The sequence below is a fragment of the Canis lupus genome, chromosome 17, assembly GCF_048164855.1.
Source record: "Canis lupus baileyi chromosome 17, mCanLup2.hap1, whole genome shotgun sequence".
Taxonomy (NCBI): domain Eukaryota; kingdom Metazoa; phylum Chordata; class Mammalia; order Carnivora; family Canidae; genus Canis; species Canis lupus.
The window spans coordinates 55,673,711-55,692,125 of record NC_132854.1 but is presented as its reverse complement, the minus strand read 5'-3'; the positions used below and the strand labels follow the sequence as shown (position 1 = coordinate 55,692,125).

The 18,415-nt window shown below is 40.0% G+C and overlaps 1 protein-coding gene and 1 non-coding gene across 2 annotated transcripts in view; both read right to left on the bottom strand.

Annotated features, from left to right (window-relative positions):
• Positions 1–2,961: 2,961 nt before the first annotated feature.
• On the bottom strand, positions 2,962–3,097 carry LOC140608457 (small nucleolar RNA SNORA46). Its single transcript, XR_012010495.1, has one exon. It is a non-coding gene; the product is annotated as a small nucleolar RNA SNORA46 (small nucleolar RNA).
• A 4,634-nt stretch (positions 3,098–7,731) lies between these two features.
• GTF2F2 (general transcription factor IIF subunit 2) overlaps positions 7,732–18,415 on the bottom strand; it is a 147,446-nt gene continuing 136,762 nt past the window's right edge. Inside the window, exon 8 of the mRNA XM_072783018.1 lies at positions 7,732–8,386. Coding sequence (XP_072639119.1) covers positions 8,267–8,386 — 120 coding nt within the window. The 3' untranslated portion in view covers positions 7,732–8,266. The remainder of the gene's footprint in view (positions 8,387–18,415) is intronic.

Genomic DNA, 18,415 nt, shown 5'->3' with positions numbered 1-18,415 from the left:
TTTTTTTTTTTTTTTTTTTTTAAATTTTTTTTTATTTATTTATGATAGTCACAGAGAGAGAGAGAGAGAGAGGCAGAGACACAGGCAGAGGGAGAAGCAGACTCCATGCACCGGGAGCCCGATGTGGGATTCGATCCTGGGTCTCCAGGATCGTGCTCTGGGCCAAAGGCAGGCGCCAAACCGCTGCGCCACCCAGGGATCCCGGTATGTTTAAGTTTACAAAAAGCTGCCCAACTGGTTGTCAATGTACCTGTGTGATTTTGCACCTCCATGAACAATGTTAGAGAGCTCTAGTTGTTTTGCATGTTCATCACCACTTGGGACTGTCAGGCCTTGGAAACTGCAGCCCTCTTGATAGGTATACAACATTATCTTGTGGTTTTATTTGCAGGTCTCTCAACCAGTGATGTTGAGTAGCTTTTCTGTGCTTAATTGACCATCCATATCCTCTGGATGGGGTGTATGTGTACATCTGCTGTTCATTTTTAATTTTTTAAAAGATTTTATTTATTCATGAGACACATAGAGGCAGAAACACAAGCAGAGGGAGAAGCAGGCTCCCTCTGGGGAGCCCGATGCGGGACTCAACCCCAGGACCATAACCCGGGCCCAAAGCAGACACTCAACTGCTGAGCCACCCAGGAGCCCCTACTGTCCATTTTTAAACGGGCTTTTTGTTCTGTTATTGAACTTTGAGAGATCTTCATACAGTTTAGATCAAGTCCTTCTAATGTTTTATATTTTCTCTTCTGTACGATTTTTATTTTTAAAGGTCTATTTCAGAGAGAAAGAGAGAGAGAGAGAAAGAGAAAGAGAGAGAGGGAAAAAAATGAAGTGTTAGCACGGGGGAGAAGGAGAAACAGACTCCCTGCTAAGCAGAACCTGATGTGGGGCTTGATCCCAGGGCTCCTGGAATCATAACCTGAGCCGGAGGCAGATGTTTAACTGAGCCACGGACGTGCTCCTCTTCTGTAGGATTTTTTAAAAAGGTTTCCTTTCAACATCACTGATGAGAGATCATTGTTTCTGAAGTGCTATCAGTAGTTTCATGCTACCCTGGTATCTCTTTGGAGCTTCCCATTTGACAAATTTTAGTAACTGCAATATATTTGACATCTAACATCGTGTTATTTTATTTTTTATTTTTTTTTTAAATTTTTTTTTAAATTTTTGTTTATTTATGATAGTCACAGAGAGACAGAGAGAGAGAGGCAGAGACATAGGCAGAGGGAGAAGCAGGCTCCATGCACCGGGAGCCTGATGTGGGATTCGATCCCGGGTCTCCAGGATCGCGCCCTGGGCCAAAGGCAGGCGCCAAACCGCTGCGCCACCCAGGGATCCCAACATCGTGTTATTTTAGGTATACATGTCCATCTGATACATTTATCTATTGTCAGATGACTGTGATTTTAATAGTTGGCACCTCTTGCACACAAAATTAGTCCATTTTTGTGGTTGGGTTATGATTTAGTGTCTTAGCAAATGTGATCATTATAATCTTTTTGTCTACATTCACTACACTGTGCATTACCTCTAGGACTTATTTAACACTACTTGTAAATTTGTACCCTTAAACATCTCTTCCACCCTCCACTGCCCCCAGTCCCAGGGACTGCCATGTTACTCTCTGCTTTTATGAATTTGGTTTTGACTCCACATAAAAGTGAATTCCACATTTCAGACTATTTGTCTTTCTCTGATCTCACTTAGCAGAATTCCTTCAAGGTCCACACATGGCAGGATTTTCTTCTTTTTCACGGCTCAACAATATTCCTGTTTTAAAAAAATTATTTATTTAAAATGGGCATGCATATACAGCCTTGATAGCCTGTTTTCATTTCTTTGGGTATATATCCGTAAGTGGAATAAGTATATCTATTTTTAATTTTTGGAGGAAACTCCCTATTGTTTTTCATAATGACTGAAACAACTGCATTACCACCAATATAGTGTATGAGGGTTCCCTTTGCCTCACAGCCTTGCCAAGGCTTGTTATCTCTTCTTGTCTTCTTGAGCTTAGCTATTCTAACAGGTGTGAGGCGGTATTTTCTTGTCATTTTGATTTGCATTTCCTTGACGATTAGTGATGTTTAGTATCTTTTATGTACCTGTTGGCCATTTGGATGCCTTCTTTCAGCTCTTCCAGATTTTTTACCTGCAAATGTAAGTCAGGCCAACCGCGCATCACAGTGGCCAACCAGTCATCACTGAGAAAAAGGATAAAGAACTCTGTCTTCAGCCTCAGCTCTTACTTAGGTGAGGAGTTACTGGGCCTTCATTAGTGAAGTGCATCTGACCCCACTTAGCTCCTGCTCCCTATTTGTCTTTATTAATTAGGCTGCAGGGGTGGGAGGATAAAGGATTGGGACTTCAAACTTCTAATATGTAATTCACGAAGGCTGGTTTCCACTGTCACTTCAATTGGGACTATATTAAAGAAATGTGTTCAGGGACGAATCAAAGTGGAAGAGCATGCTGCAAATAAGGGAGCAATTAGGTTGTTTGCATATTTTTGAACTTGAGTGTACGACTGAAGGAGAGTAGTCCTGTCTAGCTGCTCATCCATTCCACCTGGTCCCAGGCAGAGATCGCTTGCCCTCCACATTCTTCTATCAGGCCAAGATAGGACTCAACATGTCAAGCCACACTTCTATACTATACCAAGCTGAATCTGAGTACTGAAGGTGTGTGTGGGTTCTCACTCCTACCACCTTGTGGAGTAACACCGATGCACCTGTTCTTTCTGTACTTCCTGCCCCCTGAATCTTACTGAACTCCCAGACCCTTTCAAAACCCACTTCAGGAAGTACTCTGGGAAGGCTTTCCTGTCTCCCCAAAGATGTAAATGATCTCATTCTCTGTGCTACTTCCATATTTTATATATTTTGAATATGATAAGAGTACTTTCTACATGTCACAGTGTCCTAAGTGCCATATATTGACTCATTTTTAAAAATATTATTACATTCCTTAACTCCGTACAGCAACAGCAGAATGGCACAAAGTTGGCTGTGCAACAGAGAGCCAGCAATTCTTTCACACTACAGCATAACCAAGAATGGGGACGATTCTATTCCACAGGCTTCAATACAGTGCTGATATACTGACTCATTTAACTTCCACCATAATTCTGGGGGTAGATACTTATTTTTATTTACTTCACAGAGGAGGGAACTACCAGGCACACAAGCAAATAACCTGCTCTAAATGACCTGCTTTGAATCCATGCAGCTCTTAAAACATTCTTCCATGTACTTCTATTGCTGCATTTAATACACTATGTTGCTGTTTGTTTCCTTCCAAGTTTTCTTCAATACTGTGAGGCTCTAAAAGCAAGGACCTGGGCAGCCCGCGTGGATCAGCGGTTTAGCGCCACCTTCAGTCCAGGGCCTGATCCTGGAGACCCAGGATCGAGTCCCATGTCAGGCTCCCTGCATGGAGCCTGCTTCTCCCTCTGCCTGTGTCTCTGCCCGCTCCTCTCTCTGTTTCTCACGAATAAATAAATAAAATCTTTAAAAAATAAAAAATAAAAGCAAGGACCTGTTCATATTGAGCTCTGGATCCCCATTACTTGGCAGTCCCAAACTGATGGACCTCCTTCGTGTTTACTGGGCCATCCATGGCAGAGACACTCAACTGGGCCTGGCCAAATCACCAACTTTCTCATAAGCTGGAGTGGTCTAGAATTAAGTAAATCAAGTACATCGGCCATCTGCAGTCAATCTTGGGAAATACCTCATCTGAATCTAGAGCAAAGAAAAAGGAACATCATTCTGTAAGAAACTCCAGAACCTCAAAAAAAATTGGAAACTAAATCTCTCAAGGCAAAACAACTCAGAATCTAGAATCGACTCTTTGGATTCAAGAAAGCGAACTCACGAGACTTTGCTTGCCCATTGGTAGGTCAATCACGACTCCGTAATATTAATAACAAATAATACAAACTACAAAAAAATCAAATGGGAGACAGGTGAATTACAGCTGAGGGCAATCAGCAGCATGCACCCATAAAAGTACACTTAACACACATAATAGCAACTAAAAGCCTGCAGTGCAGAGTACTATTCTGGGATTTGAGTCTGACTCTGCCCCCGACACCTGTATGACCTTGGCTAGGTTCAACCTTTCAATACCCGATGTTCCACATCTATAAAACACAGGCAAAAGGAGATCCATGTTTTACTGTTGTTATGAGGATTAAATGAGTAATAGGAGTCAGATGCTTAGCACAGTGCCAACGTACAGTAAGGGTCCAATAAACAAGAGCTATTATTCTTCCTGCTTATTTAGCAACTGAGGCAGAGAACTGCTGGCATGTAAGGCACTTATTACAATCACCCATCAGCCTTTGCTCCTGGTGCCTGGCACACAGGGAGTATTGAGTGGGTTTTTGTGGAATGAATGAATTGCCAAAGTGCTCTCCAGGCTTCCGTTTAAGGAGAGAAACTAGAATGGCAACCAGAAATAAGGCCTAAGTGTCCCCAAGGTCTAGTCCAGTGAACCCTTCTATTAACGAGATTGATGTATTACAGACGTCCACAGTATGTGTTCATAATAATGATCCTTAGCCTTGTATAAATCCTCTTCTGTTTTAGGAATTTTCAATGGTTAAATTACATTCAAAGAAGTTTTAAAATTAAGTATGTATTACTGCATTCAAAGGCTTTAAGAATTGGAAATCCATGTAGAGCATAAATGGCCACAATGAATTAACTGGAATATTCTGATTGATTGCAACACTCAGTTCACACTTCTCTGCCCACACAGCGTCGTATCCGTCTACATTCTCTATTTCCCACTAGACTGTGAACGCCTCTGATGTCTAGCACTTCAGTACCCACAGTGCCTGGGACATAATCATGGTCAGTAAATACTTGCCAATAAACTGCCGCTGTGCTCGGCGGCCTCGTCACATCACTGTGCTTAATGCAGCAACATAGCCTTTTGGTGTATTACATTCCCACAAAAACGATACAAATTTCCTATCTTAAGATTTTTAATTACAAATTTCAACATTGAAAAATATGGTACGCTGTGAGAAAACCTTCTTTTAAAGAAAATCCCTTAAAATTTGGGGATCCCTGGGTGGCTCAACGGTTTGGCCCAGGGCGTAATCCTGGAGTTCCTCATCAGGCTCCCTGCATGGAGCCTGCTTCTCCCTCTGCCTGTGTCTTAGCGCCCTCGCCCCGTCTCTCATGAATAAATAAATAAAATCTTAAAAAAAAAAAAAAGCAATCTGATTCCTCCTCTTACACATGAAGATATTAGGCTCAGGAAACTGCTCTGCACTCATGTCAGAAAGAAAATTGAGTTGAAAAAAGAAAACCCGCTTATCACCTCCTGGACTCCTACCCAAGTACCAGGGAAAATGGCCTGTGTACTGGCATGAAAGGTGGGTGCCCAGGAAGTGAAGTCCAACCCTAAAGCCCAGTGCCCCCAGGCTCCTATCATAGTCCACTGGGGTCTTTAACACCTATCGAGGCCTAAGAGAAGCTGATCTAAAGTACCCTACTTGGGTACTTGAAGTGTAGCAGGGACTAAAATTTTAGCAAGAGGAACTTGACTTTAAAGGAGGGAGTTCAGTTTTCATCCTCTCAATAGGGAGGTTTTGGTGTTTGCATTAAAGTAGGATGCCAAAGACAAACCCCCTTTCTCTCACAACTTCTTCTGGGGTCTGCACCATTTTCCTGGAGGGGAGAAACTATGTATGAGGGGGAAGGTTTCTGGAAAAGTACACTCTGGTTATTCACTTTGGCCTGGAAGCAGAATTCCCCCAAAGAGTGATCAGGACTCAGTGAGTTGGGCAGGAAATGGTTCTATGAAAATGGACATTATCTATTTCTCAGAGCTATTCCTGAGGATTAAACGAGGTATTTTAGAGCATTTATAACACACTGTCAGGCACATAAGGGCATAATAAGTGTTTACTCTTATTTCACTGTTAAGTACCAACAATGATGAAAATAAGCCTCAAGGAAAATTTGTTCATAGACCATTAGGAACAACTGCAACTCTGCTGAACTCCTTAAGGGCTGCTTCCAATACAATAGAGCAAAAACTGTTTTCTTTTTTAAGATCTATCATTTTAGAAGTTACTGTGGCAACATGTAATTTCAAATGTTTCCAATGCCCAGCAATCATAATATATTTACTACAGTTTGTTGGTTAAAACATCCTATAAGTGTGTATACTAGCTGAGTTTAACTAAGTCACCTATGAAACACGGCCCTCCTGCACTCTTATGGTGTGACCTCTTACCAGATGTGTCTCTCTCTTACTAGCTTTCCCCTCTCCCAATCTCACAGTGGTGATAAGGGCTTAGGACTCCTACTTCCTGATTGTTGGCTATCGAAAGCATGTTTATAGAGCAAGAGCATTCTGGAATAAAAGAATACAGGAACCAGAGTCAGTCTCCTCCATTATCAGTAGCCTATTTTAGTATTAAATATGAGAGCAGTTCCAAAAAAACTAGTCCAGAGTGGTACCGCCTAGATTAGCTATGCCACTGAACAGATAACAAGTGTTTAAGAGACTCGAGCAGAAAAAAAAAAAAAAAGAGAGACTCGAGCAGATACTGTCAGGTGTGATGAGGTAAAAGAGAACTAAAATAAGCTGAAGAAACCAGATTTGCAGAAATACCAGAGCAGGGCTTCAGATGAGACACAACTCTGCCCTGGAAGTTCTACCAGCAGCTACAAAGCTCAATCTGGCAGGCACTGCCACCATAAAAACAAAAGACAGAAGTAGAGGACATAGAAGTCTGCTTCAGGGCAGGACCAAACAACAACAATAGAGAAGATTTGGAGGAAGATACATGCTATGAACCAACCCCATGACAGGTATCCAGAATTCTCAGTTCTATACAGATTTGTCACACCATTATCCATCTGCTTCCTGACACCGAGTCTCAATCAGAAACTGGAACATAAGGGGGAGACATTTGGTTCCTGCACCAGAACAAAGTAGAATAAGACCACCCTCCCTCATCAGAATTTTATTTTACAGTGGGGATGCAAAGATTCAACATTTTCTCAGCCCAGTATTACTCAACCTCAGCATGTTGGTGTTTTCCTGCTAAAAAAACCCCAAAATACAGAAAAATATTTATCTCAATGGATAGTTTTTTTCCCTTTGATTTGCTTTAATTATATAGCATTTTCTTAAATGTTTCGCATTTGCTACTTCTTGGTTGCAAACATACAGAAACAGCCGACAAAATTAATGAATAAAAAGCAGCTTTTTCTTGAGTTTGTTAAAGCTTCTTTTGTTTTGGTGGTCTTGTTTGTATGTTTCTTTTTGTGACTGCCTGACACATTATCAGCCTCACCCCCGCAATCCTCTTTTAGTTTGTCAACATCATTTGTCAGAAGTCAATACCTGCCAGCTGAGTATGCAATAAAATTCTGGAGCAAAGCCAGTTTCTGAGAAGCTTATAATCTTGATGGGAAAGACATACCTTGAATTATTAGAAAAATATTTAACTTCTAATTCTTTTAAAAGTAAATAAAAGAGGGGTGCCTGGTTGGCTCAGTCTGTAGAGCATACAACTCTTGATTGTAGGGTGGTGAGTTCAAGTCCCATGTTGGGTGTAGAGATTACTTAAATAAATCTTAAAAAAAAAAAAATAAAAGCAAATAAAAGAAATACTCATTGGCCAAGATTTTTTCCATTCCTCATGTCATTACACTAGGGTTAAGTATGCAAGCTAATGATGAAAATTACTGTCATAGGTACAAACATAAAATGCTCTTTTTTATTAAGGGGTGTGAATATGAAACATGATCACCTGTAAAAATAAATAAATAAAGACGGCTTTGTTCTTTGACAATATCAGAATAAGGAACTTTGGCTTTTTATTCCTTGTAAGACTTTCTGTAGTTGACTACTTTTTTCTTGCTTTGTCATTCCCTTCAGATTTGTATTACCTCAGATCCTCAGAGATAAAACAAGGACAGAGAGTCCTCATTTAGAAAACATTTCCTAATTTTACATTTTAAAAGTTAATATTTAAAAAGAAAAACCTTAACACCCCCAACCCCTACCCCATTCTGAATAATCTAGTTTAATATAAGCCTATAAATAAGTTTTTTTCCTCAAAAAACTTAAGTACTTTACAAGAATTACTGTTTAAAAAATTCACCTAGGGAAATTAAAGTTCCAGTCATTTTACCCCTATAATAGATGGTACTCAAGTATTTGAGTCTCAGTGGTGTTTCTTTAGCATCACCCTTTAGCTGTTCCATTAGCATGCTGGCTTAGAGTCTCCTTAATCACTCTTTTCTTCTCCTTGATAATGTCTATACTCTGGCTTCAGCTCCCATGTGTTTTTGTGCGTCCCTTTTACATTCTGAACACCAATTTCTTTTAAGATTTCCTTCAGGTACCCCTAAAAAAAAAATAAAAACAACCCAAGATAAGACTATGAAGGCAGGAAACAAAATTTAAATTAAACCATACACCAAACCACATTCACAAGTAATAAAAATCATGATCTTGAAAGCTCAACAAGATTTCTCTTGTTATTGGATTAGAGCCAGTCATTTCAGAAGCAGTAGCATAAATATTTTTATACATAAAAAATAAAGTTTTGGGGATGACAATATTCTAGAAAGCAAGTACATGATAGGCATCCAGAATTCTCAATTCTATGGTGACTTTTCAAAAATTTGCTCTCAGGCCACTTGTTTTTCCTGTGCAATAAGGAAAGTTATTATTCGTGTTTAGTATTGTTCTTATCTTGACCAAGCTTGCCAAGACAGAGTAAGGAAAAAGAAGTGATGATAAGACATGCTAAAAGCCATGGGGCCTACAGTATTCTCATGCTTGATTCCTCCAAAGGAGAGAAGTGACCAATGACATAGGGAACAACTCTGTTTTATGTTATTTTAGGTCCCTGAAAACTCAATACACATTAACCAAGTGATTCCCTGTATTCAGGGAAATGATGGCTGTGATAAATATAATTATAAAACCCTACCTTTACTTGCCAACGCCCAAGGCCAAAAAGCATTCCAGTATAAACTAATATAAATTATAGTACTTCCTTCTTGGAGACAGAAAAGTTAATTATTTAAAAGTGTTTTCTGGGGCACCTGGATGGCTCAGTTGGTTAAGCGTCCGCTTTCGGCTCAGGTCATGATCTTGGGGTTCTGGGATCAAGCCCCACATTGGGAGGGTGTCACTGCTCAGTGGGGAGTCTGCTTCTCCCTTTGCCCCTCCCCCCACTTGTGACTCATTCTCGCAATGAATAAATAAAATCTTTAAAAAAGTGTTTTTTTTCTCCCTTGCAGAACCAATCCAGTAACATTTTGTGTATATGCTTCAAAGAACCAGTTATATTACTAGTGACTCACCCTGTTGATAGAAAGAAGATGTAATATTTTTTTTTTTTTATTACAAGGCACTGTAATAAAAGTGCTTGTAATAAGAAAGTGCATCTCAGTGCGCTGAAATGAGGCACTGATTAGAAAAATGACTGAGAAGCTCTTACGAAGATATTTAAGGCAGTGCTCTTCTTGGGGCTGGACTACCTGCCTCAGAACCTCATGGGAAACTTGTTAAATAAGTCTCATCTTGGGGATCCCTGGGTGGCTCAGCGATTTAGTGCCACCTTCGGCCCAGGGTGTGATCCTGGAGACCCAGGATCGAGTCCCACATCAGGCTCCCTGCATGGAGCCTGCTTCTCCCTCTGCCTGTGTCTCTACCTCTCTCTCTCTCTCTCTGTGTGTGTGTCTCTCATGAATAAATAAATAAAATCTTTAAAAAAAAATAAGTCTCATCTTAGGCCTAGTGAATCAAAATCTCTGTGGCCAAGCCTGGGAATCTGCATTTTCACAAGCCTCTAGGAGACTCTGATTTAACTACACTCAAGCTCCCAGGTATCTGCTTTAAAGGTTCGTTCAGCTCAAATACTCTAGGATCTTGAGTCCTTGAAGTATTGCTTAACTCTCTGAGCCTCACAGTCATTGGGGATTCTGTGTTAATGAACACACAATCGAATACCACCTTTTACCGACTGGTATAAATACTGTTTAGAAGATCCTTTCATTTAGGGGTGGGCTGTCACCCAGAAACAACAGCTGATTAGCACTGGAACTACAGAGAGTTCCTTACATGGCCCTGGTTGGCTTAGCTGGACTACTAGTGTGGCCTTCCCATTTCAGCAGCCAGGGCCCAGCAGGTGGCAGCAATGAATCAAATGAGGCCTGGGTTTCCCAGGAAGAAGGCTGCTTGCCTCCCACACCTTTCTCCAGTTGCCTTCACTAAGGGATCTGTGCCAATGAGTAAGCATAAAGGCTTGAGACATCCAGGTAATATGCACATCTGCTATCTGCTGCTTCAAATCACATTTTAAAAATGGGACACTGTTCATAAGCTACTTTCTAATTAAACAGTGTTCATTAAGGGAAAAAGATGTGCTGGGGACAAAAGATTTTCAGTTTAGACGCCAACAATGACATCTTTGTAAAATTCCAAAGAACCATTTATTGTGAAGCTGGCTATGAACCTGTGCACAAACAATCAAATAACTGGCTGCTCTGGGTCAAAACTGAAAAGAGCAATCTCTGGGAGCACGGTGGTTGTGAGACAGAAGCTCTCTTGACCTCAAGCCTAGCATGCCTATTCATAATCCAGATACAGAACACGAAAAGCCTCAAAAGGGTTAAACACAAAATAGTAAGAAAGTCTCAAGCGTACGAATTCAGTTGCTTTCGTGTGTAGCCCACACTCATTTTGTTAAATTAGTAGAAGGCTATGGAATATTTTGTTTTCTTAATGAAAAGTCACTCTTTTTTTCAACAATCAGAACAGAATGAGATAGGCAGTCTGTCAATCTGTCAGGTAACCAGATGGGATTAAGGTCACGATATCTAGCCATGGTACGGAATTCTTTTTTGGTGGCAGGTGGGGAAGAGTACATTTCTCGAGTTTTAGAATGTTCCAAACTGCAATCTGGAGCCATTTTACTCTAACCAAATGAATTAACTTGGTACAACTCATTAGTAGAGAAAATAACAGTAATGAAAGCGAAACACAGGTCACAAAAATCCCTGAAGGAAAGACACAGGGAATAGTGAGATCATGTCATTCCTCTGTTGAAAAAATTTTAATGACTTCCCTTTGGGCCTACAGGTTAAATTCCAAACTTCTTCTTCCCAGGCATCCATTCAAGCCTGCCTTTTCCCCTTGGCCTCATCTTCTAAGAACTCCCTGAACACATACTTGTCATTTCTGTGTTTCTACATGCTTCTAGTTTTCTCCATACACTGTTCCCTTTCCCTGTCATACTTAACCCCTTCCCTCAAATCAGGACACCTCACCCTTGAAGACTGCATGAATGTCACTTTCTCAGACCAATTTTCCCTAACTGTCCTATCTCTTAGATTTACATTTCACACTGTATGTACTTCAATGATAGCCCTCAATCTACATTATAACCCTCGACTCACATGCCTCTCTTCCATCAAACACGTGCTCCTATTACAGCGGCTGCCTGCACATCACAGACTCTTAGGGACTTACACTGAAAAGACAGGGTATGTTGACAAATAAACAAGGGAACTAAGGGGATTTGTTGGGGGAGGTGCTTTGAGGTAAGATCACTTAAAAGGTCCACAGGACTAAACTACTCAAACTCTAGTTCTTTTCATTTTAAGAACTCAGGCTCTAATTAAGTTATAGGGCAGTGACTCAGTTTGAGAAATACAAGTTGACTGATTAAACTGTATTACCTGATTTTGAATGACATTCATTACTAAGAGTTTGTATTATAGTGATAAAATATTGTTGGGGACAAAACCAGCTGAGGGAAAGATTTTAAAGATTCTAACAGGATTGAAGATGAATTGGTAATCTAACTTTCCTTTTATAAAAATTCATATATTCCCAAATATTTATTTTAGAACCTACAATGGGCCAGGTGGAGTAGCAACACAGTCCATCTTCATCCTCAAGAGTTTACAGCTTAAGATTAGGGCATGTGAGTGGGAGGCAAAGGCACAGAAGCAGGCAATCATAAAGCGCAGTGATAAGGACAATATACACAGGATATTATGGGAACACTGAGAAGGGGCACTTAACCCAGCTGGAGTCGTGATCTGAGGTTTGGAGGATGTATAGTTCATCCTTTGAATTGAACAGCAATTCTGTGCAGAGATCAGGAGATACTAGTTCTTCTCCTCTCATACTAAACACTGACTTTCCAATTTCATCTTTTGCTTGACCACCTGCATTTTAAATAAAGGATTCTAGAACTCAGTAGATCACCTTTATGTGACACAGGATTGGAGAGATTTCTCATTACTGCTATGTGCAGTGCTGCAGAACAAGATCTGAAATAAACTGGCTCAGGTCCAGCAACCCTTCATCAAAGGGATGTGTGGGAGAGTATTTACAGCAAGTCTGAACTGCAGAGAAAAAAGGGATAGAACATTACTGCTTCTTTGGAAGGAAAAGGCAAAGCAAATACTGGACCAAACAGGTGAAGTGATTAGGATGTGATTTGCACATTTGTGGGTCAAGATAACACTGTGGTGGCCCAAAAGCCAGAAATCCACAGATCAAATTCCTAACACCCCCGATCCACAAATCATGACAAGTCTATGTAGAGTTGCAAGGCACACTAGCCTACTACTGCAGTCTTTCTCTTTCTCCTTCATTCCTTCCCTCCCTCCACCCCCACCATTTCTCATATCATCTTTTTCTCTACTGCTATGCTAACCAATTCTCAAACCAGGAATTTCATTTTTTTTTTTAAAGATTTTATTTATTTTTTCATGAGAGACAGAGAGAGAGAGAGAGAGAGAGAGAGAGAGAGGCAGAGACACAGGCAGAGGGAGAAGCAGGCTCCATGCAGGGAGCCGGATGTGGGACTCGATCCCAGGTCTCCAGAATCAGGCCCTGGACTGAAGACGGCGCTAAACCGCTGAGCCACCCAGGCTGCCCCAAACCAGGAATTTCAGTTAAGCACTATATATATATGTAATAAATTTACTATGTCTAAATTCCTAGAAATTGGTCAAAAACATGTATCTTTGACAAAGAGCTGATCACCAAGTATTAATGTTTTAAGTGAGCAAATAATATGACCCTATTAGACGTCTAGTCACAAAATCTGCCCAGAAAGGTTAGACTGAATAAACAATATGCAATCCATAGCAAAGATGGCACTGGTTAATGCTAGTCACCAAAGGGAAGTCCTTCCATGCTTCTTAAAATTAAAAAAAAAAAAAAAAAATTTTTTTTTTTAAAGATTTTACTTATTTATTCGTGAGAGACACACACAGAGAGAGAGAGAGAGAGAGAGAGAGAGGGGCACAGACACAGGCAGAGGGAGAAGCAGGCTCCATGCAGGGAGCCCGACATGGGACTCGATCCCGGGACTCCAAGATCATGTCCTGGGCCAAAGGCAGGCGCTAAACTGCTGAGCCACCCAGGGATCCCCCTTCTATGCTTTTTATAAAATGATCCAAGGCAAGAAGGGCATTATTAGGTATGTATAATTTCAAAATATTATTTCAAATTATTTGTGTGATTAAAATAGAAGACTTACTGATAAAAATGTTAGTGGCTCCAAGGCACAAAATTCTTTCATTAAAAAAACAAAGTACACATTACGCATAAGCTGCTAACAAAGGCAACATATGTTTTCACTCCTTTGAGAAAACTGCAAACAGGATAGGGAAGAGGACGTTGGGGATTCTCTAGGACATGGGCCATGTCAGTATTTTTATCCTCTTTTTCTTCTGGCTTCACCCCCATTTTCCTACTAGACCCTGCCCCCTGTATCCTCTCCGCTCACACAGGTTGCTCTCCTCCCTTTGTAAAACTCTGAGAAGAAATGATAGGTAGTATAGTGGTCAAAGCACAAGCCCTATCTTATGGCTTAATCCAAATTCTAGAAGAGCAATTTATTACTGTATAAGTATCTGTGTGCTGGTGGTCTATCATCTCACTCTTAGTAACACTCTATCTGCCTAGCACTGGCAAGTGAGTCCTGTTTGCATATATCACATGAACAAAGTTTATCTCCTTTGGGCCCAAACTTTAAATTATTTGTTTAAAGATGTGCTTTCTAAACTGTATTTATTTGTATGCTAACCATAACTTAACCTTGGAATACTGCAAAATGTTCCAAGGTTGAGATACGATGGCTTCCAACTAGGAAAGTGTATATACATACATAATTCATGTTCAAACTGTTAATACAATCAGAAATGTCCAAAACTTAACAGTAGCAAAACCTAAAATCCTTTTCAGATGAACATAGGGGAAGGGAAGGAAAAATAAAATGAAAACAGACGGAGAGAAGCCATGAGAGGTGTTTTTTTTTTAAAGATTCTTAATTATAGGGAACAAACAGGGTTGTCAGAAGGGAGGTGGCTGGGGGATGGGGTAACTGGGTGATGGGCATTACAGAGGGCACTTGAAGTAATGAGCACTGGGCATTGTATGGAACTGATGAATCACTGAATTTTACCTCAAACTGATAATACAATTATGTTAAATTGAATTTAAGTAAAAAATTTTGAAAATAAAATAGAAAAATCAACAAAATTCAACAAAAAGGAATTTAAATATGAATTCTTACATTTAGAACCATAGCAACCATCTATTACTGCAGAAGGTATGAAGCATAGTTTCAAATGTACAAAAAATAAAAAGATATTAATTGGTATAGTTATTAGTCTATTTGAAAATACTGCTAGAAAATTAAATGGCAACCACAGAGATCATAGGTATATATTTTACCAAAAGAGAATTTTCAGTAAATTAGCTAGCACTCCCAATGATGAAATATATTATCCATCCTTAAAATATCTGGAACAGAGAGTAAAGTTTTACCTTAGAGCAACAGTAGATAAAAGCTCTTGGTGGCTAAGGATTAAAAAAGGATTGATGACAATCTGGCAGTTAGTTCCTCAGGTTAAACAGTTATGAAGTGACTGAGCAATTCCACTCGAAAGAGAAATAAAAAACTATGCTCACATAAAAACCTGTACAGAGATGTTTACAGCAGCTTTATTCAAAATAGCCAAAAAGCAGAAATAACTCAAATGTCCATCCGTGAGTGAATGCATAAACAAAATGCTGTGTATCTCTATAACAGTATACTAGTTGGTAATAAAAAGTGATGAAATACTATAGGTGCCACAATGTGGATGAAATCTGAAAATATTATACCTAGATGAAAAGAATCTCCTAGTCATAAGAGATCACATATTTTATGCTCCTAGGTATATGAAATGTCCAGAGTAGGCAAATCTTCACAGATAGAAAGTAAAGTAAATTAGTGTTTGCCAGGACGCCTGGGTGGCTCAGTGGTTAAGCATCTGCCTTTGACTTGGCATGATCCTGGAGGCCCCGGGATCAAGTCCCATACCGGGCTCCCTGCATGGGGCCTGCTTCTCCCTCTGCCTATATCTCTACCTCTGTGTGTGTGTGTTTCTCATGAATAAACAAATGAAATCTTAAAAAAAAAAAAAAAAATCAGTGTTTGCCTAGGGTAGATGTTGGGGAAGGGGAAGTAACTGCTAATAGGTATAGAGTTTCTTTAAGAAAATGTTCTAAAGGGATCCCTGGGTGGCGCAGCGGTTTGGCGCCTGCCTTTGGCCCAGGGCGCGATCCTGGAGATCCGGGATCGAATCCCACATCGGGCTCCCAGTGCATGGAGCCTGCTTCTCCCTCTGCCTATGTCTCTGCCTCTCTCTCTCTCTCTCTCTCTCTCTCTCTCTCTCTCTGTGTGACTATCATAAATAAATTAAAAAAAAATATTCTGAAAAGAAAAGAAAATGTTCTAAAATTGATTTTGTGGTGATGGTCATATAACTCTGTGAATAGATTAAAATCTGAATTTTAATAAAAAAAATACGTGTGTGTATTTTTTAAAATTTTATTTATTTGAGAGAGAGCAAGAGAGCAAGCATGAGTAGTGGGGGTAGGGAGCAGAAGGAGAAGAGCAGACTCTCCACTTAGCAGGGAGGCTGTAGAGGGGCTCAATCCCAGGACCCTGAGATCATGACCTGAGCAGAAGGCAGATGCTTTTAACTCCCTGAATCACCCAGGTGCCCCTGAAAATTAAGATTTTAAATTGCAGGGGAGGGTGGAGGAGACCTATCTAGTTCATAACAACAAATTAACACCATTTTTTATTAGCAAATTATGATGGGTAAGGTAATATTTTTAATAAACAGTGGCTAATTGTGTATCGGTCCATATGTACTAGAAATACGATGGAATTAGAATATCTGTCTTGGGACATTCTAGAAGGAATGCATCTATAAAGCTGCAATATGGAACTGAAACTACAAGGTCTTCTGCCAACAGGCTTATCCTCTGGCATCTCAGTTCTCCTGTGAGAGAGAAAAACTGGGAAGCTGTGAACACTTATCCACGGATCCGTGCTTTCTTTAGTGCTGAGACCACTGCAAAGAAAATGATCTCTTTCCTGAGATAATTTCCATAAGGATGGAATACAATTCAAATAGTTATTTTATTTTTTTAAAGATTACTTATTTATTTGAGAGAGAGAGCCAGAGAGAGCGTGCGCAGAGCTAGCAAGAGAGAACATGGTCGGGGAGGGGGGTGCAGAGGGAGAGGGAGAAGCCAACTCTCCACTGAACAGGCAGCTCTGCAGGGCTCGATCCCAGGACCCCGAGATCATGAGCTGAGCCAAAATTAAGAGTCAGACACCATCCACATGCCCTATACTAAATTCTATTTTTGTTTAAGCTAGTTTGAGTTGAATTTCTATTCTCTGCAACTGAAAGAGTCTCAACCAATTCACAAATCTATAATAGCATATACTTGTGTGTGTGTGTGTGTGGGGGGTTGTTTTGTTTTGAAATTTTTTTTTTAATTTATTTATGATAGTCACACACAGAGAGAGAGAGAGAGAGAGAGAGAGGCAGAGACACAGGCAGAGGGAGAAGCAGGCTCCATGTACCGGGAGCCCGACGTGGAATTCGATCCAGGGTCTCCAGGATCGCGCCCTGGGCCAAAGGCAGGCGCTAAACCGCTGCGCCACCCAGGGATCCCTGTTTTGTTTTTTAAAGTAAGCTCTATGTTCAACATAGGGCTTGAACTCACAACTCCAAGATCAAGAATCACATGCTCCACCAAATGAGCCAGCCAGGCACCCCTATAACAGCATATACTTAAAAGTAGAATTTTGGTTTTTGACAGGAGAAATAATCAGTAGGTCAAATTTTCTAGCCATTTTATCCTTTAAAAAAGTCTATCTTCTTGTATCTTACCGAAGCCAAATTTTGCTTAAATTACTTCTGCTCATGCTTTTATTTAAATCTATCTGCAAACAAAGTTTGAGGGTTAGGTTAACATTGCCTTATTGCTGCAATGGCTTTGTTTATTGAGAGCCCACTTTGTGCAAATCAAACTGCCTACTGAGCATTATTTAGTGCTGGGGAACTTGAAGTATGGGCATCAATTGGTTCAAAGTCAAAGGCACCCAAATCTTTGCCTAGGCTTTCCTGTTAATTTTAACTTGCTTTATTAAAAAGCATGCAAATTGTTTGATTACATAGTTGAATTAAATAATGGTCTGCTGGACTGACATGAGTAGGGATTATTGATTTAGAAGGGATCATCAATAATTAAATATAAACTTCCCTGGACCGTGCCCAGAAATTGGGTGGATACCACACAAGGAAATCATCAGAGGTTTGGTTATAACAAGGGCTGATTTTCAATGATACTTTTAGCAGAAAGGCATGGTTCGTGGAACACTGGTAAATGGCTGCTATGCGAGAGAACGAGGTGTCAGGGCTCAAAGTGGTCTTGGCAGTCTGGTGTTTCAAAGGGAGCAATTAGGTAAAGTTCTGAATGGTTTAAATTTTGAAGGAAATGCTATGTATGCTTCTATTTTACAGACAAAATACAAAGGAAGACTAGGCATAACAAATTCAAGGTGATAGATCAAAGACTGCAGGGGAGAAATAATAGGCTTCTTCTGGTATTTCACATTAAGGAGGGCTTAACAGCCCAAATTTAAACCATATAAAACAACCCTTTAAATGGATATCCTGTTTCTGACTTTACATCAGTTAAAGAGCTTGGCCTTTTTAAAATCGGCTTATTTGCCCTTGATGAGTAACTTTAACTCCTTGATTGTTTATGCAAGTCACATACTGGTCAATGAGAGAAAATGAAATAAACGGAGGAGTTGAATTCACATATTCTTGAGCATACTAGCAAAGTGGACAAAATGATAAAAAACTAGATAAAAGGGCAGAAAATAAAAGATTCCATTTAATTTTTAAAAATTCTGTAAATAAACACTGTTATAATTCAATTAGCTGCTTTGCTAACATCCGATTAAGAAAGTTAAACAGAAGGAAATGTGACTCGGAGATTGGAGAAAAGGGATTTGGATCCCTTGTTACCAGTGTTTAAAATG